The following is a 19,477-nucleotide window of genomic DNA, read 5'->3' as shown; positions in this document are numbered from 1 at the left end:
AGGGGGGTGGGGGGAGGCAGAGACAAGTGGGAAAAGACTGGTGGATATGTTGTTGGAGGAATTCACAATCTGTGCCATCTGGATCCTTCCTACCAACACCAGTGTTTCTGAATGGCCCAGGTGCAAACTCTCCCTGCAGTATATCCTACATTCCTATACCACCATCAACTTTCGCTAGTTCCTGTCCTCCATCTACACATCCTCTTTCCTGCTTCCACTCCAGCACTACATAGTCATATATTCTGCCAATGCACCCACTAGTCTTTTTCGCCTTCTCTTCTTGTCCACCTCCCACACCCAACCCCACCTCAATCCCCAAACATCTAGCATAGAAGCCCACACTGTCTGCTGTCTGGCCACAGTGGATGGAAAAATGGTCACGTGTGTGTTTTCTACTTGGGAAGAAGGCCATTTGGATGAAAGCTTAAATGTACAGCAGCAGTCTTTTCATTGTACCTGTCTGTGACTCGGTGTCTCCTCAGTATGGTGAGTAGCAGTCTTACACTTTTCATAATAGTGTTATTATTCCTTTCTGGAATTTACATTGTTTGACTTACTGAAAAGATAGTTTCAAAATCAGATGACACCTGGGTTTCAACATAGGGGTTAATGGAGCTTGAATGTACATATTGTAGTGGAGAAAGCCAGCAGTGAGCCAGAGGAAACAGTAATATTTAAAGTAACTTCAACTCACAACATCTCACAGGAAACATTATAGCTGAATTGTGGGCCAGCGGATCTGACCGTTATTCTGCATGCAGTAACATAAATGTCTGAAGAGTTTTCATACTTGGTTGACGTGTAAAAGTCAACTAATCTGTATGAATCATGTGTATTTGTTTGTGTATTTATTTCCACCCAGTGTGAAGCATGGAGTCTTTCTGAAAGAGGATTTAATTCATGAGCTGAAAGAAAACAAAAAAAAGTATCTTAAGTTGAGGCAGGGAAAATGTAAATCTTTTGATCCTCCAGAATTTGTAATATCTTTCGTCTCAGCTCTCAGGTAGTCAACCAAAAACACGGTTGTCTCTACACAGATTCAGGCTGTTGAGTAACCACAAAATGCACGTACTACTAAAATGGCCATATCAACTATATGAACAAAGCACAGTCTAGAGGATGTATTTTTGTTGTAATGTCTAGGTTTGGTTATATTAGATCATCATCACATCTAAAATATCGTGAAGATGATAGCTACCATCCTTGTCATCATATTTTATAAAGGATGACAAAAAGTAAGTTACACATTATTATGGCAGGTCAAGTAACTTTTATTGAATGCTGCCCAACACTTCAAAGTGACACAGGTACATGATACTATTTTTCAGCATTTTAACCAAGTCTCTGTGTAAACATCAGTCAGAAAGTTCTTCCAATCATTCAGGCAAAGATTGCCTCAGCATTGTGTGCAGTGTCATTGCCAATGGGCTTCCTCCCTTACCAGCGTCACTCATGTATGTGTGGCATTATTGACATCATTTCACTATGGATGTACGTGACATTACATTTGGTCCATGTGTGAATTTGTGTGAAATTTAGACATTTTGCCCCCAAGAAATGTATTGTCCCATCTATTTCAATTTGGATTATACTTCCAGTTACTATGCCATTCACTGCCATACTGCGATGTGATTGTTATTGATACTGCTGCAGAATTCTCTCTTCTGGAAATAATACACCACTCTTGTTGCACAGTGGTTTTATCGTGGGACAAAATGTGTAATTTACTTTCTGAAGTCCCTGTGTAGATCTTAACCCCTCAACCTGGGAACCTATGTACATAGTCTTGGGCTAGGAGTGTCTGAACTAGTAGTAACTCATCCCTGAACTCACTAGTTGTAGAGTCACCAGTAAAAATGTGTTGCTCTGCCATCTGTTGATACCCAGACTCAAGGACACTCCTTTCCTCACTTTCTCTGTGGCTTTATAAGTCAGCCATGTTTTACCTAATGGGACAATGATAAGTGACATAAAGCTGCAAAATGATCAGTGATATTCTTCATTCCTTTACTTCTCATTTGTTATTGTTAACTCTTCCTTGTTTATTTTTTGTCTTGTTAGTCCTTCTTTATTGGTTTATTTTATACAACCCTGTCATTTCCATTTGTGAATAAGAACTATCTAGATACATTCCTGATTCACTGTGTTGCTTTCACCACTTGTTGTTCTGTGTGTTGGAACCTGTCACTTCACTAACTGACTACATAGGCAGTGTGAGCTCCACCATGCCCACCGTGAGATCCAAGCTATCCCCTTATATCATCGTGGCACCCAAATATTGGATATCTACTGGCAGTCCAGGGTCTTCTTGGTGATCGATCCCTGACCATCTTATCTGTACTCCATCTGTTTGATATATCTTATTCAAAAATGTGTTGTTGGGCAACTGTCACACAATTGTGGTTAGTAAAAAATCTTGTTCCTTCCAGGCTGATCTAAATATTCGTTCATGGAAGATTCCCTTTCTACAAATTCTTTCAATGTTGTGTCATTCCTCTGGTAGTTAAATCCATTCAGTAATGCAATTTATACTTCTGTTAGTGCAGAAGTACTGGTCATAGCAAAAGCAAATGCTTGTTTGAACTAATATTAACTATTTATTTCATTATGTATAAATACTCCCCAGTTTTCAGCTCTGCCATTCCCATTGTTTGACACAAACTGAATTTTTGGTAACACACCTTTGAAACACTGAATGAAAACAGTGATTTGCAGATTTGCTAATGGTTCAAATGATGTGATATGACTTATTTTAATCGAAACATCCTGTGGACTGGCCAAGACTAATACCGCCTTTGAAATGGTGATACCATCACTTTCTTCCAACCCCAAATCCCCTTCCCACCACCACCAAAACTATTTCCTGAAATTCTAAAAGTAGACCTCATATCCTTCGAGCTTCCAGAGATATTGTCCCATCCTTGATTACCTGTCTGTGGTGAAGGTGGCAATACAGAACTGGGGCAAATGGAACAGAGTCAGTCAGCAGTCTATTTTAATTGTGTTGACGTTTGTCATAGCAATTAAAATTTTACTGTCCCTGAAATGAACGACAGTGCAGTGCTAATTATTTCTTCATTTGAAAATAATGTGTGCTTTTTGCTCTGCAGCTTGTAAATATTTGTTAAAAAACATCTTGTTAACCCATAAACTGCCTGTAAAATATTGCTTTGCCAGATACGGAGCCCATCGTCAGTGGGATCTGAGACACAGGACAAATAAAAATTTGTATGCATGTCGATAGCGACAGCATAACATTAAACAATGGAAAATCCAGGATAGAATGTGACAATATTATGAAAAGAAAGTTGCTACTCAACATATAGCAGAGACACTGAGTCGCAGATAGGTACAACAAAAAGACTGTCATAAATATAGGTTTCGGCCAGTAAGGCCTTGTCAAAATTAGATCACACACACACACACACACACACACACACACACGTGTTCTCCACTATATGGTGAGTAGCAACTTTCCTTCTCATAATATTGTTTCCTGCATGTTTATCACATCATGTCAAAAGTACAGGGTGTCCATAAATGTTTATCCTGATAACAAAACACTCTCTCTTGGATACAGTAAATGAAGTCTGTGTTATACTACATACACCTCTACTCATTAAGTTTTGAACCTTACATAAACATTTAATACAGGTAATATACATAAACATTTAAATCACTTCAACATACACACCACTGGTAACATGCAAAATATCAAGCAGGTATTCAATATCCTGCCATACATTGTGCAGAATATCTGGTGTGATTGTGCTAGTGGCATCTGCGATGCATTATTGCAATGTAACAATATCAGGAACTGCTGTTTTGTACACTATATATTTTACGTGCCCCCAAAGAAAGAAATCTGATGGGGTAGTGTCAGATGATCTCAGGGGCTATGAAGCAGGGCTGTCTCGGCCAGTCCACCTGTTGGGGAAGGTTCCATTAACAAAATAGCTGACTTCTAGAGCCAAATGAGGGAGAGCACCATCTTGCTGAAAGTGATAAGTGCCATGCACATCCTGTACCTGGGGAATAGTATAATTCACCATGTCTAGGTAAACATATCCACCTACATTCCTTTCAGGAAAGAAAATTGGGCCAATCTCTCAATCACACTTTACCCCACACCACACATTAACCTTTGCATTGAAATCATTGTCCTTATCCAAATTGTTCAGCATGTATGTCTATGGAAAACTGTTCACATTTTGGATGATCAACTGGTTGTAATGTCTGAACAATTTGGAACTTGTATGCATGCAATTTAAGACATTTTTGAACCACTTTATGCACTGTACTCTTTGGTACTTGAAGCTATGGCAAAGCTTGTCTAATTGATAGTCTGCCACTGCTTGTTCATTTCTGAACCGACTCTGTTGCAAAAAAAGTTTCCATGCATGTTCTGATTAACTTGACATCCAGTTATTTCTCTCCATAATGGAACATAAACTTTTGCTGTGTGGTAATCGGTGATTTGGTTTCTGCTAGCCACATAACACATTGAGCTTTCTCCTGGGGCAAAAGCTATTTTTACGATATAGCTCACACAGCGCGCCTTGTGGCATGAAAATGTTGAAGGAGACGCAGCCATACAGAAATTTGATGGGTTCTGTAGTAGGCCTGTTGCAAAAAACAAGTGTTACCATCATAAATATAATTAATATTTAATACTGAAGTCAGGGTAAACATGTATGGACACCCTGTGTTTGAAGACCAAGGATCTCAACATACACTACTGGCCATTAAAATTGCTACACCAAAAAGAAATGCAGATGATAAATGGGTGTTCATTGGACAAATATATTATACTAGAACTGACATGTGATTACATTTTCACGCTATTTGGGTGCATAGATCCTGAGAAATCAGTGCCCAGAACAATCACCTCTGGCCGTAATAACGGCCTTGATATGCCTGGGCATTGAGTCAAACAGAGCTTGGATGGCTTGTACAGGTGCAGCTGCCCATGCAGCTTCAACACGATACCACAGTTCATCAAGAGTAGTGACTAGCGTATTGTGACAAGCCAGTTGCTCAGCCACCTTGACCAGACGTTTTCAATTGGTGAGAGATCTGGAGAATGTGCTGGCCAGGGCAGCAGTTGAACATTTTCTGTATCCGGAAAGGACCATACAGGGCCTACAACATGCGTTCATGCATTATTCTGCTGAAATGTAGGGTTTTGCAGGGATTGAATGAAGGGTAGAGCCATGGGTCATAACCCATCAAAAATGTAACGTCCACTGTTCAAAGTGCTGTCAATGCAAACAAGAGGTGACCGAGACGTGTAACCAATGGTACCCCATACCATCACGCCGGGTGATACGCCAGTATGGCGATGACGAATACACCCTTCCAATGTGCGTTCACCACGATGTCGTCCAACACGGATGCGACCATCATGATGCTGTAAACAGAAACTGGATTCATCCGAAAAAATGACGTTTTGCCATTCGTGCACCCAGGTTCGTAGTTGAGTACACCATCGCAGGTGCTCCTGTAACCGCAGCCATGGTCTCAGAGCTGATATTCCAGGCTGCTGCAAACATCGTCGAACTGTTTGTGCAGATGGTTGCTGTCTTGCAAACGTCCCCATCTGTTGACTCAGGGATCAAGACGTGGCTGCACGATCCGTTACAGCCATGCGGATAAGATGCATGTTATCTCGACTGCTAGTGATAAACGAGGCCGTTGGGATCCAGCACAGCGTTCTGTATTACCCTCCTGAACCCACCGATTCCATATTCTGCTAACAGTCATTGGATCTCGACCAACGCGAGCAGCAATGTCGCGATACGAGAAACCGCAATCACAATAGGCTACAATCTGACCATTATCAAAGTCGGAAATGTGATGGTACGCATTTCTCCTCCTCACACGAGGCATCACAACAACGTTTCACCAGGCAACGCTGGTCAACTGCTGTTTGTGTATGAGAAATCGGTTGGAAACTTTCCTCATGTCAGCACGTTATAGGTGTCGCCACCGGTGCCAACCTAGTGTGAATGCTCTGAAAAGCTAATCATTTGCATATCAAAGCATCTTCTTCCTGCCGGTTAAATTTTGCACCTGTAGAACATCATCTTCGTGGTGTAGCAATTTTAATGGCCAGTAGTATACTTTCTATAGCAACTTTGTCACTGGTCATACAAAGTAGACAATTCTACAGTGAATTCCTGTGATCTCAACTTGATCATAGAAGCACTGCATATTATGCAATAGTGCAATTAAACATCAAAGTAATAGCTTCTATGTGACATGAATATTTGGCTGGTTACACATACTTATAAAGTTAGCCTCATACTCAGACTTTTTGGTGAGGCTCATATCAGTTGTCGGTGCCTGATGTCCAATGTGCTGTCTGTGCCATAATCACTGGAATCCATACTATTATTATCTGCCAGTAAATTGAATTCTCATTAAACTCTCACAAGTAAAGGTTTTTTTTTTTGGCAGTCTATACCCGTTCTGGTTTTGGATTAATTGTGTTTCAGGGAGAACTTCAACAGAATATAAATAATGGACTGAGTAAAAGTAACAACTTGCCTTGTAGTTGAGTGGTCAGATAAGGAGCAAGTCAGGGTATACGTTACTGAAGAGGACCAACTTTTATAAACTGTGTTATTAGTTAGCTGTTGCAAACTGTTTTTGCTTAATCAGGCTATAGTAAAAATGTTGTATGACCTCAGATCTGTTTACAGTGAATTTGTCTTGTGTTTAACTAGATTCTTCTGTTCTTTAAGTCTGATGCTGGAGTAAGTTATAGGAGGAGTGACTCATGGATTGCAACAACCCAATAAATTGGGATTTTTTGTTCTGTATTTTGTTTTTGCTATCTACCTTTGCCCAAGATTCTAAATTGTTTATACTTTTCTTACCATCTATCTGTATTTACCCATTCTAATGCTTTTGCTTAGCTCCTAATGAAGAAATGTTGGATTTGAAAGCTAATGTTTTATATCTATTTGTATATGCCATCTGTGTTACAATAATTTGTATTCTGCATTGTTTATTGCTCTGCCACTATGAGTATTCTTCTTTATTTTTCAGAGTACGTGTTCACACTCAACAATCCAACAGATGGATATTGATAACACAGTTAGTAGAAGATTAAACAGTAGCCAGTTGTAAGTACAGTAAACTTCATTCTTTTAATAGCAAAATAACAATTAAAAATAAGAGTTACATGCTTAAGATTTCAGTAAAATCTTATATAGTTCTAAGTATTTTGTATTGCTGTGGTTAAAGAATAGATCAACAATCGTGAAACGTTAGCAGATCTTATGAGAACAAAGTTACAAGTGTACTTCAGCTACAAGGACAGGGATCTAGGAGGAGGAGAGCTTAAAGATTTCTTCACGCAAATAATGTCTGTACAAAAGATAGCATTATTTGAATGTTTAATCATGGTTAGCAAAGTAGTACACAATGTTTCAGAAAAAATATCTATATTGTTGGGTTCTGCAAAAGTATTTGTACTTCCAGATGGTTAGAATTTAGACACATGGTTCTGTTTTTGCTTAGAACTCTGTGATAACATTTCTGGACTGCATAATTATACAGCTGAATTGATTTGTGAGTGCAATTGATGTTGCATTCTTGCATCCAAAATGACTTGATTTCGTCTTCATTTTGACTGCTTCTCTTGTAATTTCTGAGTCTCAAATTCTTGATCTCATTGTATTTGTGTTATTACAATTCATATCATAACAAAGAGATATTCAGTGTTCAGTGTTCAACACTGACCTATATATTACAGAATCGTTGCTGCACAAGTGCGGTGATGCCTGTTATCTGGCGGTCACTGGCAACTGCTGAAACGAACCTTTTTCTAACAGGTCACAGGAAAATATTGTGAATTGTGATTTGAAAAGCATTACTTTCAAAGTAAATTTCCTTTATGCAAGATGAACTATGTGTGAGAATGTATGATGAATTTCTTAAATCACAGAGCATTTGACTCTCATTTAAAAATCAACTCTTCACAGACGACCATTTAGAATAATCCAGAAGATAGACATTTATGCTGTTGTTAAAAATTTTAGTGGCACATTTGTGTGATGTATAGTAAAGTTTAACAAGCCCAAAAACCATCAACATTATATGTGAAAACTTAGCTTCTCTTGAAGCTTATTAATCTTTGAGACCAATATTATATGTGCAAACTTTTCTTTCATTGTAGCAACACTATGTATAATTATTTAAACCATTAACTTTTCCTATTTGCGTCTTCGCGCTGCTTAACAGTGATGTTGCTATTGGCTGACTGCATCACATGTCCTATGATCTGAATATCCGCTGTCATCATCTGGCAAGATCACATGACATGAGCTATGACTGGCTTACAAAAGCGCATTGCAATCTTGATTTCAGTGCTTGGGAATGTAACATGCGCTGTTTGGTGGAATTTGAATTTATACTTTCATAATACAAAAATATGCAGTGTACATGTTGCTGCACATAAGACATCTTTCCAAAAAGTGTTTTGTTCCCACAGTTTCGTTTTCTAAAGTGTCAGGAAATTCTACGCCAGTTTATAAAACCATAACCAATCAAAGCATTGATAAGTTTTACAGTTCCGAGGAAAAGTATACTGTCACTCAACATGGAAAAAGTGTATTTTGACCCATGAGAAAATGTATTTTTAACTGGGAAATCCAGGAAAAATCCGGAAATTTTTTTTTCCTTGTCCTTGTGTACACCCTGTTACATCCACTATAACATCATAAATTTTTATTCCATTTTAGAGATCCAGCTCAAAGTAGACTTAGTCCTTCTTGAAATCTTCCACAGAGTAGTAGCATCTTCAATTAGAAAATCACATAACTTGATTTTTAAAGTATTTGTCTTCATATTTGTTATGTCACATCCTTTTATTTTGTTGTGAATTTTCGTGGCTATGTACTGAGCACACAGCTTATGTGATGTGAGGTCAGCAAAAAGTTTTCTTTTTGTCTAGTGTTGTATTGAGTGTTTAATTTTTTTAAAAATAGATCAGAGCTGCTGTGTAGGAAAAGAATCACCTTAAAGATGTGTAAAGAGGTGACAATTAATACTTTTAGGTCTTTAAATGACGCACTGCACTATGATTCTTTTTTGTAACTTTAAAATTTGTGTAACATTTCCTGAGTTTCCCCAAAACATTATATCATATCTAATAAAAGATTCATAGTAGTTGTAGTATGCTATTTACCTGGTGTCCATATGAGCAAATGCAAGGCTGTTTAATTTATTTGCTAGATATTCCAACTCAAATTTCTGTTTATTCCTAGAAATCTGACTGAGTCAAGTTCTTCCATTTTTTGATTATTGTGAGCAATACAGATTTCTTTAGTTTTTGACTGTTTGGTTTTAAAACTCATCATGTGGATTTCTGAAATCTTAAGCATTAAGCCATTTAGACAGAACCGTGTTTCCAAGTTACTTAACGTATTCATGACACTCTGTGGTATATTATTGAAAATGGTTCAGATGGCTCTGAGCACCATTCGACTTAGCATCTGAGGTCATCAGTCCCCTAGAACTTAGAACTACTTAATTCTAAGTAACCTAAGAACATCACACACATCCATGCCCGAGGCAGGTATATTATCAGAAGTTTCATTTTCAATAAGGGCAGAAGTATCACCAGCAAACAAGGTTAGATGAATGTTTATATTGAGAGGCAAGTCATTTGCTTGGAACAGGAATAAAATTGGTCTAAGAACTGAACATTGAGGAGCACCGTGTGACACAGATTTCCACTCTGCGATGTAATCTGCTCCAATTGATGTGGTTATTACCCTTTATTTCCTCTCTGTGAGATACGATTCAAACCATTTCAAAGCAATATCCCTTATTCCATACCTGTTGAGTTTGAAAAGCAGCAGGACATGGTTTACAGGGTCGAATGCTTTTGTAAGATAACAGAATATTTCTGCAACTTGAGTTTCCGTATCTAACTGATGAAGTAATTTTTTCGACAAATTCATTTATCACATGTACTATGTTTGTACCCCGTCAGAAACCAAATTGGTTATTTGAAATGATATCATACTCTGTGACAAAGCTTTCTACCTGTAAAGCAGCAATTTTTTCAAATATTTCTGATATGACTGGAAGAACAGAAGTGGGGCGATAATTTCCCATATCATCTTGTGAACCTTTTCTAACATTGGTTTTACTTCCACGTATTTCAAGAGGTCAGGGAAGTAACCTTCCTCAGACGATTTGTTTATTGTGTGTGAGAGAGAGGATGAGCTATTATGTTGTAAACTTTTTTAATTACTTTGGTGCTTATCCCATCCCAACCTGCTGAATACTTGTCTTTTAAGGAGAGTATGACATTTTCAACAAATTTTGTTGAGACTGTGTTGAATTTTTAAAGATATTCACTGAAATTACTTTTCAATCCAAACTATTTACTTCCTGCTCATAATTTGCTGCATCTAAATCAGATTTTGCCACATTTATGAAGTGCTCATTGAAGCACTTAGATATTTGACCGGGATGTACAACAGATTTTAGTTAAGTTTGATTTGTTAAATGCCTTGTTTGTAATTTTTGATGCCTAATTCAGACTTAACTACAGACCAAACTGCCCTTGTTTTATTTTTTTGCCCTAGAATGAATTTATTATTTGTCATTTGTTTTAAAACTTTCACATTAAAAAAAATAGTTCCTAACATATTTTACAATATCAGGATCTTCGCTGTACGTCAGCTGATTGTGTACCTTCCTTTTCCTCTCACTGGATATTATTTTTATTTCTAGTGTGATCCATCTTATCTTATTTGATGTTTTATTGGAATATGATCTTGGTGGGAAAGTTTCGTTTAAATGCTTCAAGAAAACTATTTAAGGATGTACTAAAGTTATCACGTGTTGAATCTCCATCCCCGAGAAATCATTTAACTGTACTTAGTTTCTCATAGAGTATTTCAATATTTGTTTTATTGAAACTTCTTTTGATATAAGTTTTTCTTGCATTATGTTTATCAGTTTTTGGCAGTGAGACAAACAAGGCTAAGTGATCAGCATTATCAAAACAGTAATTTAGTACAATGTTATCAATGTATGTTGCTGAGTGAATATTTTCTGTGGCGAACTACAAAAAATTTAGGTTAAAACCAGCCTTTTTAATTGAATCAATAAATTTTGTTGATTCTTCATTGTTATTTGCAGTGTTCACATTAAAATCAATTGCTATTACAATTATTTTCTTCTTTTCTTGCTTTAGTTTATTTAGCAAGCACTGGAATTTAGAGAGGAATGGTGTGACTAATGCCCTTTCTGGAATTTTGTAAATTGAAATGACTGACATGCCAAGGTCTTTACACAACAGCTTTCGAATATACAATCTTCATTTAAACAATTAAAATCTGAAGGACCTAAGTCGAAAAAAGGCCCCTGGAGGGGAGATGACATTCTGTGAGAACTACTGATAGCATTGTGAGACCCATTCATGGCAAAACTCTTCCATCTCGCATGCAAGGTGTATGAGAAGAATGCAATAATTCCACAGAAAGCAGTTGCTGACAGGTGTGAAAATTACCCAACTTTCAGTTTAATTGGTTGCAAAACACTGACACAAATTTTACAGAAGAATGAAAAAACTGCTAGAAAACGACATTAGGGAAGATCAATTTGAAGTTCAAAGGAATGCAGGAACAAAAGAGGCAGTATTGACCCTATGACTTCTCTTAGCATTTGTAAACTTAGAGAAAGCTTTTGACAATGTTGACTGAAATATTCTCTTTGAACTTCTGAAGGCAGTGGGGATAAAATACATGGTGCAAAAAGCTATTTACAACTTTTGTAGAACTGAGACAATAGTTACAAGAGTCGAGGGGCATGAAAGGGAAGTAGCGATTTAGAAGGGAGCGAGATTGGGGTTTAGCTGTTTGCCAGTGTTATTCACTCTATACAGTAAGCAAGCAGTAAATTAAACCAAAGAAAAAATTGAAATAGGAATGAAAGCTCAGGGAGAAGAAATAAAAACCTTGAGGTTTCCCAGTGACTTGTAATTCTGTCAGACACAGCAAAACATGGAAGAGCAGCTGAATGGAATGGAATGGACTGTGTCTTGAAAGGAGGATATAAGATGAACTTCAACAAAAGTGAGAGAAGGATAATGGAATATAGTTGAATGAAATCAGGTGACGCTGAGGTAATTAGATTAGCAAATGAGATTCTTAGAGTAGTTTTGCTATTTAGGTAGCAAAATAACTGTGATGGCCAAAGGAGGAAGGATGTAAAATATAGACTGGCAGTGGCAAGAAAAGTGTTTCCAAAGAAGGTCTTTGTCTACAGTGTACTCATGCATGGAAGTGAAACATGGATGATAAACATTTTAGACAAGAAAAGAAAGAAGCTTTTGAAATGTGGTGCTACAGAAGAATGTTGAAGATTAGATGGGTAGATCATGTAACTAATGTAGAGGTACTGAATAGAATTGGGGAGACAATAAATTTGTGGCACAGCCCGACTAAAAGAACGGATCGGTTGATAGGACATATTCTGAGACATCAAGAGATCAACAATTTAGTATTGGAGATAAGTGTGGGGGCTAAAAATTGTAGAGGGAGACCGAGAGATGAATACAGTCGTCACGTTCAGAAGGATGTAGGTTGCAGTAGTTATTTATAGATGAAGAGGCTTACACAGGATAGAGTAACATGAAGAGCTATGTCAGACCAGTCTTCAAACTAAAGACCATGACAACAATAAAGACAACAATAACAACAACATCAATGTCAATTTCAACATGTTTCAAGAAGTCTGGCAACATATTTCTGCTTAGCACATACATCTTTCAAAATGACCAGGTTGAGAAACACAGGGGGAATTAGAGCTCATACAGAGCTTATACAGAGATTGACAGTCATTCCTCCCACACATCATTTGTGCACGTGACAGGGGAAGGAGGAAATGATATCGGTACCTGAAGTATCCTCCAGCACACACCTTAAGGTGACTTGCAGAGTGTAAGTGTAGAGGTGGATGCTAAGTGAAATGCTGATAATGGTAAATATACTTGTACATACTGCTTTTATAATGTGTAAATACGATGCGGCCAATGAAGGAGCCCCTGATTTCAAACTTAAGTATCTCACAGACTAATTTCAAACAATGGAAACTCCAGGTAGAAATATGAATAATGTAGGAAAAGATAGATTGCTACTTACCGTAAAGCACGCTAAGTTGCCTGCCTGCAACTTAGCATGCTTTACACATTTACTTAATTACTAAGATCAATAGACAAGTGCAATAAATGGTATTTTATTTTGAAAGCTATAAGAATTTTATACAGAAATTTTGAAATAGTTGAGAAAGCTGCTAATATATGGCACTGCAATGGCAATAAGTAGTAAGTACAGTGTGCCTCAGCTCAGAGTGATCAGTTCCACCATTGAAATGTGAAATGAGGTTAGTATACCAAAGGGAGAGATTCAAATAAGGCGTGTTATCTCTTTTTGGTACTGGAATACCAAAGGTTAGAACATAGTTCTATAACAATAAGGTGTCATTTTCAAACACTGTTTAATTTTCCCAAAGGATCTGATGTGAAAACCGTTCGCAAGCTCTCTACCAAATTCCAATGGGCCGGCAATGTGTCTGATATCTAGCATGGAATGCTGGCCCTGGTTAACTGTAGTTACTCCTGAAAACATCACGCACAGTTTCTGGAATTATTTAGCAAAATTGAAGGAAATCTGTCTGAAGAACTTCAGCAGAGATTCGTTTGAAGTCTTTCAGCATGCAGAAAATACTAAACGAAGCCTAAAGATGTTTCCATTACAAATCCAAAGCCAAGTGTTTTTTATTCCAATCTTTGATCACAATAAGAAGGCCTTCGATGATGACTGGTTTCAGTCAGTAATGACCATCTTCAGGTCTGTTCTACACCATGTCGTAATGTGATAAAGCCATAATGGCATCGTCGAAACAAATAAATACACTCAGCAAAGCATTGTATATATATTTTGATGATGCTATTATGGTTTTATCACATTAGGACATGGTGTAGAACAGATCTGAAGATGGTCATTAATGACTGAAACCAGTCATTGTTGAAGGACTTCATATTGTGATCAAAAACTGGAATAAAAAACATACAACAGTATCTGGAACACTGTTTGTTTTTGCGACTGTGTTGCAGCATGTGAAATCCAAAGCCTCCAGCAGCATGAATGACGGCTGACTTTGTGAACCAGATTGTCACAGTGATCTGTAATAAAGAATTTTTGTGTTGGCTGCATCTGGTTTACAGATGAGGCACATTTAAACCGCTGATTTTTGTGGTTCAGAAAATCCCCATTTGTGTAAAGCGAAGCCACTGTATTCTCCCAAAGTTACTGGTTGGGCTGCGGTGTGCAGCAGAGGCATTGTTGGCCCTTTTTCATGTGAGAAACAATCGCTAAAAAGCACTAAATTGTAGCTCTGGAACAGTTTGTTGCCACACAGCTAGAGTCGGAAGATCGACCAGGCACCGAGTAGTTAGTGCAAGATGGGGCCACATCAAATTACATTGAAAAAGTGTTTAGATTTGTTGATGAATACTTCGGGAATAGAGTCATTGGGTTGGATTACTGCAAATTTACTGGTGCGGGGGTGAATTGGCCTTCGTATTCACCCAATCTGACACATTGTGACCTCTGTTTGTAGGACACATTGAAAGAGATTGTCCACCAGAGCTATCCCACAGTATCGGATGAGCTCAATTCGGCAATGTGTGTAGCATCTGAATCCTTTTCCATTAAGACACTACAGGATGAGGTGGCAAAGTTCATTGTTCATGTGTTCCACCTATGTACTGTGAGTGGTGGACATTTCGGAAAGACTGTGATGTGATGGTAATGACTGCTTACAGAAGATGTACAGCTTTCACAATAAACATACTTTTTGTTGCACATCTCTATTGAGATAATTAATTTTGAAAACCCTTTATATTGTCAAAGCAGGGAGGGTAAATGTCACTATATTAATTCTTAAAATAATTTTTTGGCACATGTACCTCCCAAATTTTTGAATGAATGATTATCAAATGCTGCATTTTTCATATTTGCAAAATCTTGTAAGTTATGCTAAAACTAAGTAAACAAATATGTATTATTATTGGCATTGTTATTATTATTATTATTATTATTACATCAAAACATTCTAACAAATTGTGGCCCTCCCTAGAACTAATTCTTGGAGACACCCATGTAAAGATGGCCATAGCTCTGCACTGAACACTAGTGACCCTTCCACTTCAGAGATACAGACCTGAGAGCTCAAGTGCACAAATAATAAAACTTATTACAGTAATCTATAAAAAATAATATGGAATGAAGACAACTGTGTGAATTTTACCTATAATTTTTCTAAAATGAATTGCTGACTCTCCAGATACACACTTTAGTTGGTTGGATATATATCAAGTGCACTGCGTATTATGCACTCCCCTGACTTTTCATGAGCAGTTGGAGATATTGATCATGGTTTCTGCCTACTTATAATAGATAAATTGACATGCATTATACGCTAACATGCCTAACTTGTATAGAGCACAGTGATTTAATACTTGTTGACATGCAAAAAAAATTTTGAAAAAATAATTCATAAATAGCTAAATGTGATGTAAAAGTCTTTTGAGTAATTTTTAACTGCAACCATTAATGTGAGCTACTCTTATCAGTAGATATGAAGTGTCATTAAAAAAGAACCTTGCATTAAAAAAGTGCAGTTGCTTGAATATATCATAGCTAAAAAATTTGCACTGTCAAAACATCTTGCCCAATTTGTATTACCACTTACTGACAATCACCATTTGAAATATTTTAACACTTACAAAATATTTGAGGTTTTTACATTGCATGGAACACCATAAAACCCAACCTTTAGGTTCATAATTGTATAGATGGTAGAGGAAACCAGGCATCAAGAACAAATATTTAGTTTTCTATAAACACATTACACTTCCAGCAACATCTTAAGTTCATAGTAACTGTTCAGAATTCATTTATTAAAATGGCATATCGATATTTTTACACATACTCTCAAATATCCTCCTTGTCCCTTATGTAATGAGACAGTGGCTAGGACACTTCTAATCAGTTCCTCTTCAGTTTATACTGTGATTTCAGTCATGAATGACTTCATGTAACCTCATGTATCCTCAAATGAAAAATCTGGGTACGTTACTGATTGCTATGTTTAACAAGATACCACCACCAACACTGATGCAGCAACATACGTATTTTATAAACATGTGCCTCAGAGGCATCTTTCATTCAGTACTTCATCCTACCTGAAATATTAGTTTGCTACCATGTGTACCTTACCTAAAAAATATAGGATTCTTTATTGGCTACGATCTTGATTCTAAAAATTTTTAACACCCAGTGTATTTGTGAATGTGTACTAATACACCTTTTAGGTATGAGAACCATTTATGAAAATAAAATATTTTTCCATAACTCGGTCATGTATTTCATAACTAAAGTTTTTTCTGTATTTCTTTTGTTGCAGGATTCCTGTTGTTCTGAAACAACTACCAGAGTTTTCAGCAGTTTTCTGCTGCCCAAAAGAATCAACACATTATGCTTCACAGCCTTGCCATGACATACTGTAATTTATAATTTTTGTTCATCAATCAGAATTTGTTGGTCTTTCATTTTCTAACTGTTGTTATTTCACAATGATTCATGCATCACTTTCAAATCATCACATCATAGAAGTACTTCGTGCTGTGCATATAGAATATTGTTACTGACTAATGATGTTCACAGTTTTTGTTTGTTGTTCCTAAATCTTAAAAATCAGTAAGATATAGAAAGTCTAACTATGTATATGTGAAGTTCCATTAGATCTTTGACAATCTAGTATGCAATGTATAAATTATGTTACACTGGCTTAAAAATCAGAAAGCAGCAGGAAATAATTGATTTTGTATATATCTGAAAATATGGAAAGCATAGAACAGTTTTTTATACTGTCACTTTGAAGAATTTGAATAGTTTTTCTAGAAGTGTTATATTTTTGGATAAAAATAAATATATTGCAAAATATAGTGATTCTGTGCTAGTCTTTAAAAGTATTTTAATATTTTTGTAATAATAGTCGTTGTTCATCTTGTGAACACAATATATGAAAGAAAACATTTGTCCTGTGCAAACTCGATTTATTTTATATCTTGTAATTACATCTAATCTAAGTATCAGCATTTTCAAAACGTTGCTGCCATCAATTGTGATTATGTATCATAAGCCTAAAGCGATAAGTAAATTAATAAAAATACATATCTGAAATCTTGATTTATCAGAATGTGATTTTTGAGGGTTTCCAAGTGTGATTGATAAGTTGTATGTTTTTGAATGTGGAAGCTGGGTTGACAAATACATTTTTTGCACAGTATATTGGCAACTATTCTATTTATCTTCAGCAACTGCTGTGGCACATTGGTCCAACACTTGTTTTGATTCTGGACCTAATTATATCCTACCTGTAGTTCAGACATGGGGTGAGGGGGATGATAAGTAGACTGCATTAATTGTGCAGGGTGAACATATTTTGTCACTGTCCAGGTGATGTTCACTACCACATAATACTACACTTTTTCATCATTGATGAAGTCTCTTTCTTTGAGTTTAAGCAATAATGGGATGTATCTCTTAAAGGTTAAGCAATATCAGTTAATGCTTTCATTTCATGAGAGTGTATTCATTTTCCTGTCACCTCTGAACATTACGTCTGACATGAAAAACATGATTCACTGTGTGTGTGTGTGTGTGTGTGTGTGTGTGTGTGTGTGTGTGTATTTGCTGAGTGTGGGTGATATACTATAGTTGCTTCTCATTGCCTAAAAATCTCAATTTAGCTGACAAGGATATGATAACTGAATAATGGCAGACATTAGATAACTTTATAAAAACCAACAGTAACCTCAAACGGTGGAGTTGTCGCACACTTAAATGATACAGTTAGCTTTACCTTTAGTGCACCCATGTTGGAAGGATATCTATGGAGAAACCAGATTTACATGTTGTTGCTGAAGAGGGGCAGCAACCTTTTCTGTGGCTGCAGGACAACAGCCTGGGTGACTGATTGCTCAGGCCTTGTACGATTTGCCAACATGTCCTTGCTATTTTGGTATTGTGGATGGAGGAAAGCAGTGGGAAAGTACAGCTATTATATTTACAGAGAACATGCAGTTTTACTGTATGGTTTAGTGATGGCATCCTTGTTGTTGTTGTGGTCATCAGTCCTGAGACTGGTTTGATGCAGCTCTCCATGCTACCCTATCCTGTGCAAGCTTCTTCATCTCCCAGTACTTACTGCAACCCACATCCTTGTGAATCTGCTTAGTGTATTCATCTCTTGGTCTCCCTCTACGATTTTTACCCTCCACGCTGCCCTCCAATGGTAAATTTGTGATCCCTTGATGCCTCAGAACATGTCCTACTAACCGGTCCCTTCTTTTTGTCAAGTTGTGCCACATACTCCTCTTCTCCCCAATTCTATTCAATACTTCATCATTAGTTATGTGATCTACCCATCTAACCTTCAGCATTCTTCTGTAGCACCACATTTCAAAAGCTTCTATTCTCTTCTTGTCTAAACTATTTATCGTCCATGTTTCACTTCCATACATGGCTACACTCCATACAAATACTTTCAGAATTGACTTCCTGACTCTTAAATCTATACTCTATGTTAACAAATTTCTCTTCTTCAGAAACGCTTTCCTTGCCATTGCCAGTCTACATTTTATATCCTCTCTACTTCGGCCATCATCAGTTATTTTGCTCCCCAAATAGCAAAACTCCTTCACTACTTTAAGTGTATCATTTCCTAATCTAATTCCCTCAGCATCACCCAACTTAATTCAACTACATTCCATTATCCTCATTTTGCTTTTGTTGCTGTTCATCTTATATCCTCCTTTTAAGACACTGTCCATTCCGTTCAACTGCTCTTCCAAGTCCTTTGCTGTCTCTGATAGAATTACAATGTCATCGGCGAACGTCAAAGTTTTTATTTCTTCTCCAAGGATTTTAATACCTACTCTGAATTTTTCTTTTGTTTCCTTTACTGCTTGCTCAATATACAGATTGAATAACATCAGGGAGAGGCTACAACCCTGTCTCACTCCCTTCCCAATCACTGCTTCCCTTTCATGCCCCTCGACTCTTATAACTGCCATCTGGTTTCTGTACAAATTGTAAATAGCCTTTCGCTCTCTGTATTTTACCGCTGCCACCTTCAGAATTTGAAAGAGAGTATTCCAGTCAACATTGTCAAAAGCTTTCTCTAAGTCTACAAATGCTAGAAACGTAGGTTTGCTTTTCCTTAATCTTTCTTCTACGGTAAGTCGTAAGGTCAGTATTGCCTCACGTGTTCCAACATTTCTATGGAATCCAAACTGATCTTCCCCGAGGTCGGCTTCCACCAGTTTTTCCATTCGTCTGTAAAGAATTCGCGTTAGTATTTTGCAGCTGTGACTTATTTA

At 37.0% G+C, this 19,477-nt stretch overlaps 1 protein-coding gene across 1 annotated transcript in view; it reads left to right on the top strand.

Moving 5' to 3' along the window:
* Positions 1 to 17,252, top strand: part of LOC124789567 (endothelin-converting enzyme homolog) — a 600,524-nt gene extending 583,272 nt beyond the window's left edge. The window contains exons 15-16 of the mRNA XM_047256970.1: positions 7,054 to 7,130; positions 16,498 to 17,252. Of these exons, the coding sequence (XP_047112926.1) occupies positions 7,054 to 7,130; positions 16,498 to 16,600 (180 nt within the window). The 3' untranslated portion in view covers positions 16,601 to 17,252. The remainder of the gene's footprint in view (positions 1 to 7,053; positions 7,131 to 16,497) is intronic.
* The last annotated feature ends 2,225 nt before the right edge of the window (positions 17,253 to 19,477 follow it).

The sequence above is a fragment of the Schistocerca piceifrons genome, chromosome 3, assembly GCF_021461385.2.
Source record: "Schistocerca piceifrons isolate TAMUIC-IGC-003096 chromosome 3, iqSchPice1.1, whole genome shotgun sequence".
NCBI lineage: Eukaryota > Metazoa > Arthropoda > Insecta > Orthoptera > Acrididae > Schistocerca > Schistocerca piceifrons.
This window is presented reverse-complemented; position numbering and strand designations above follow the sequence as displayed.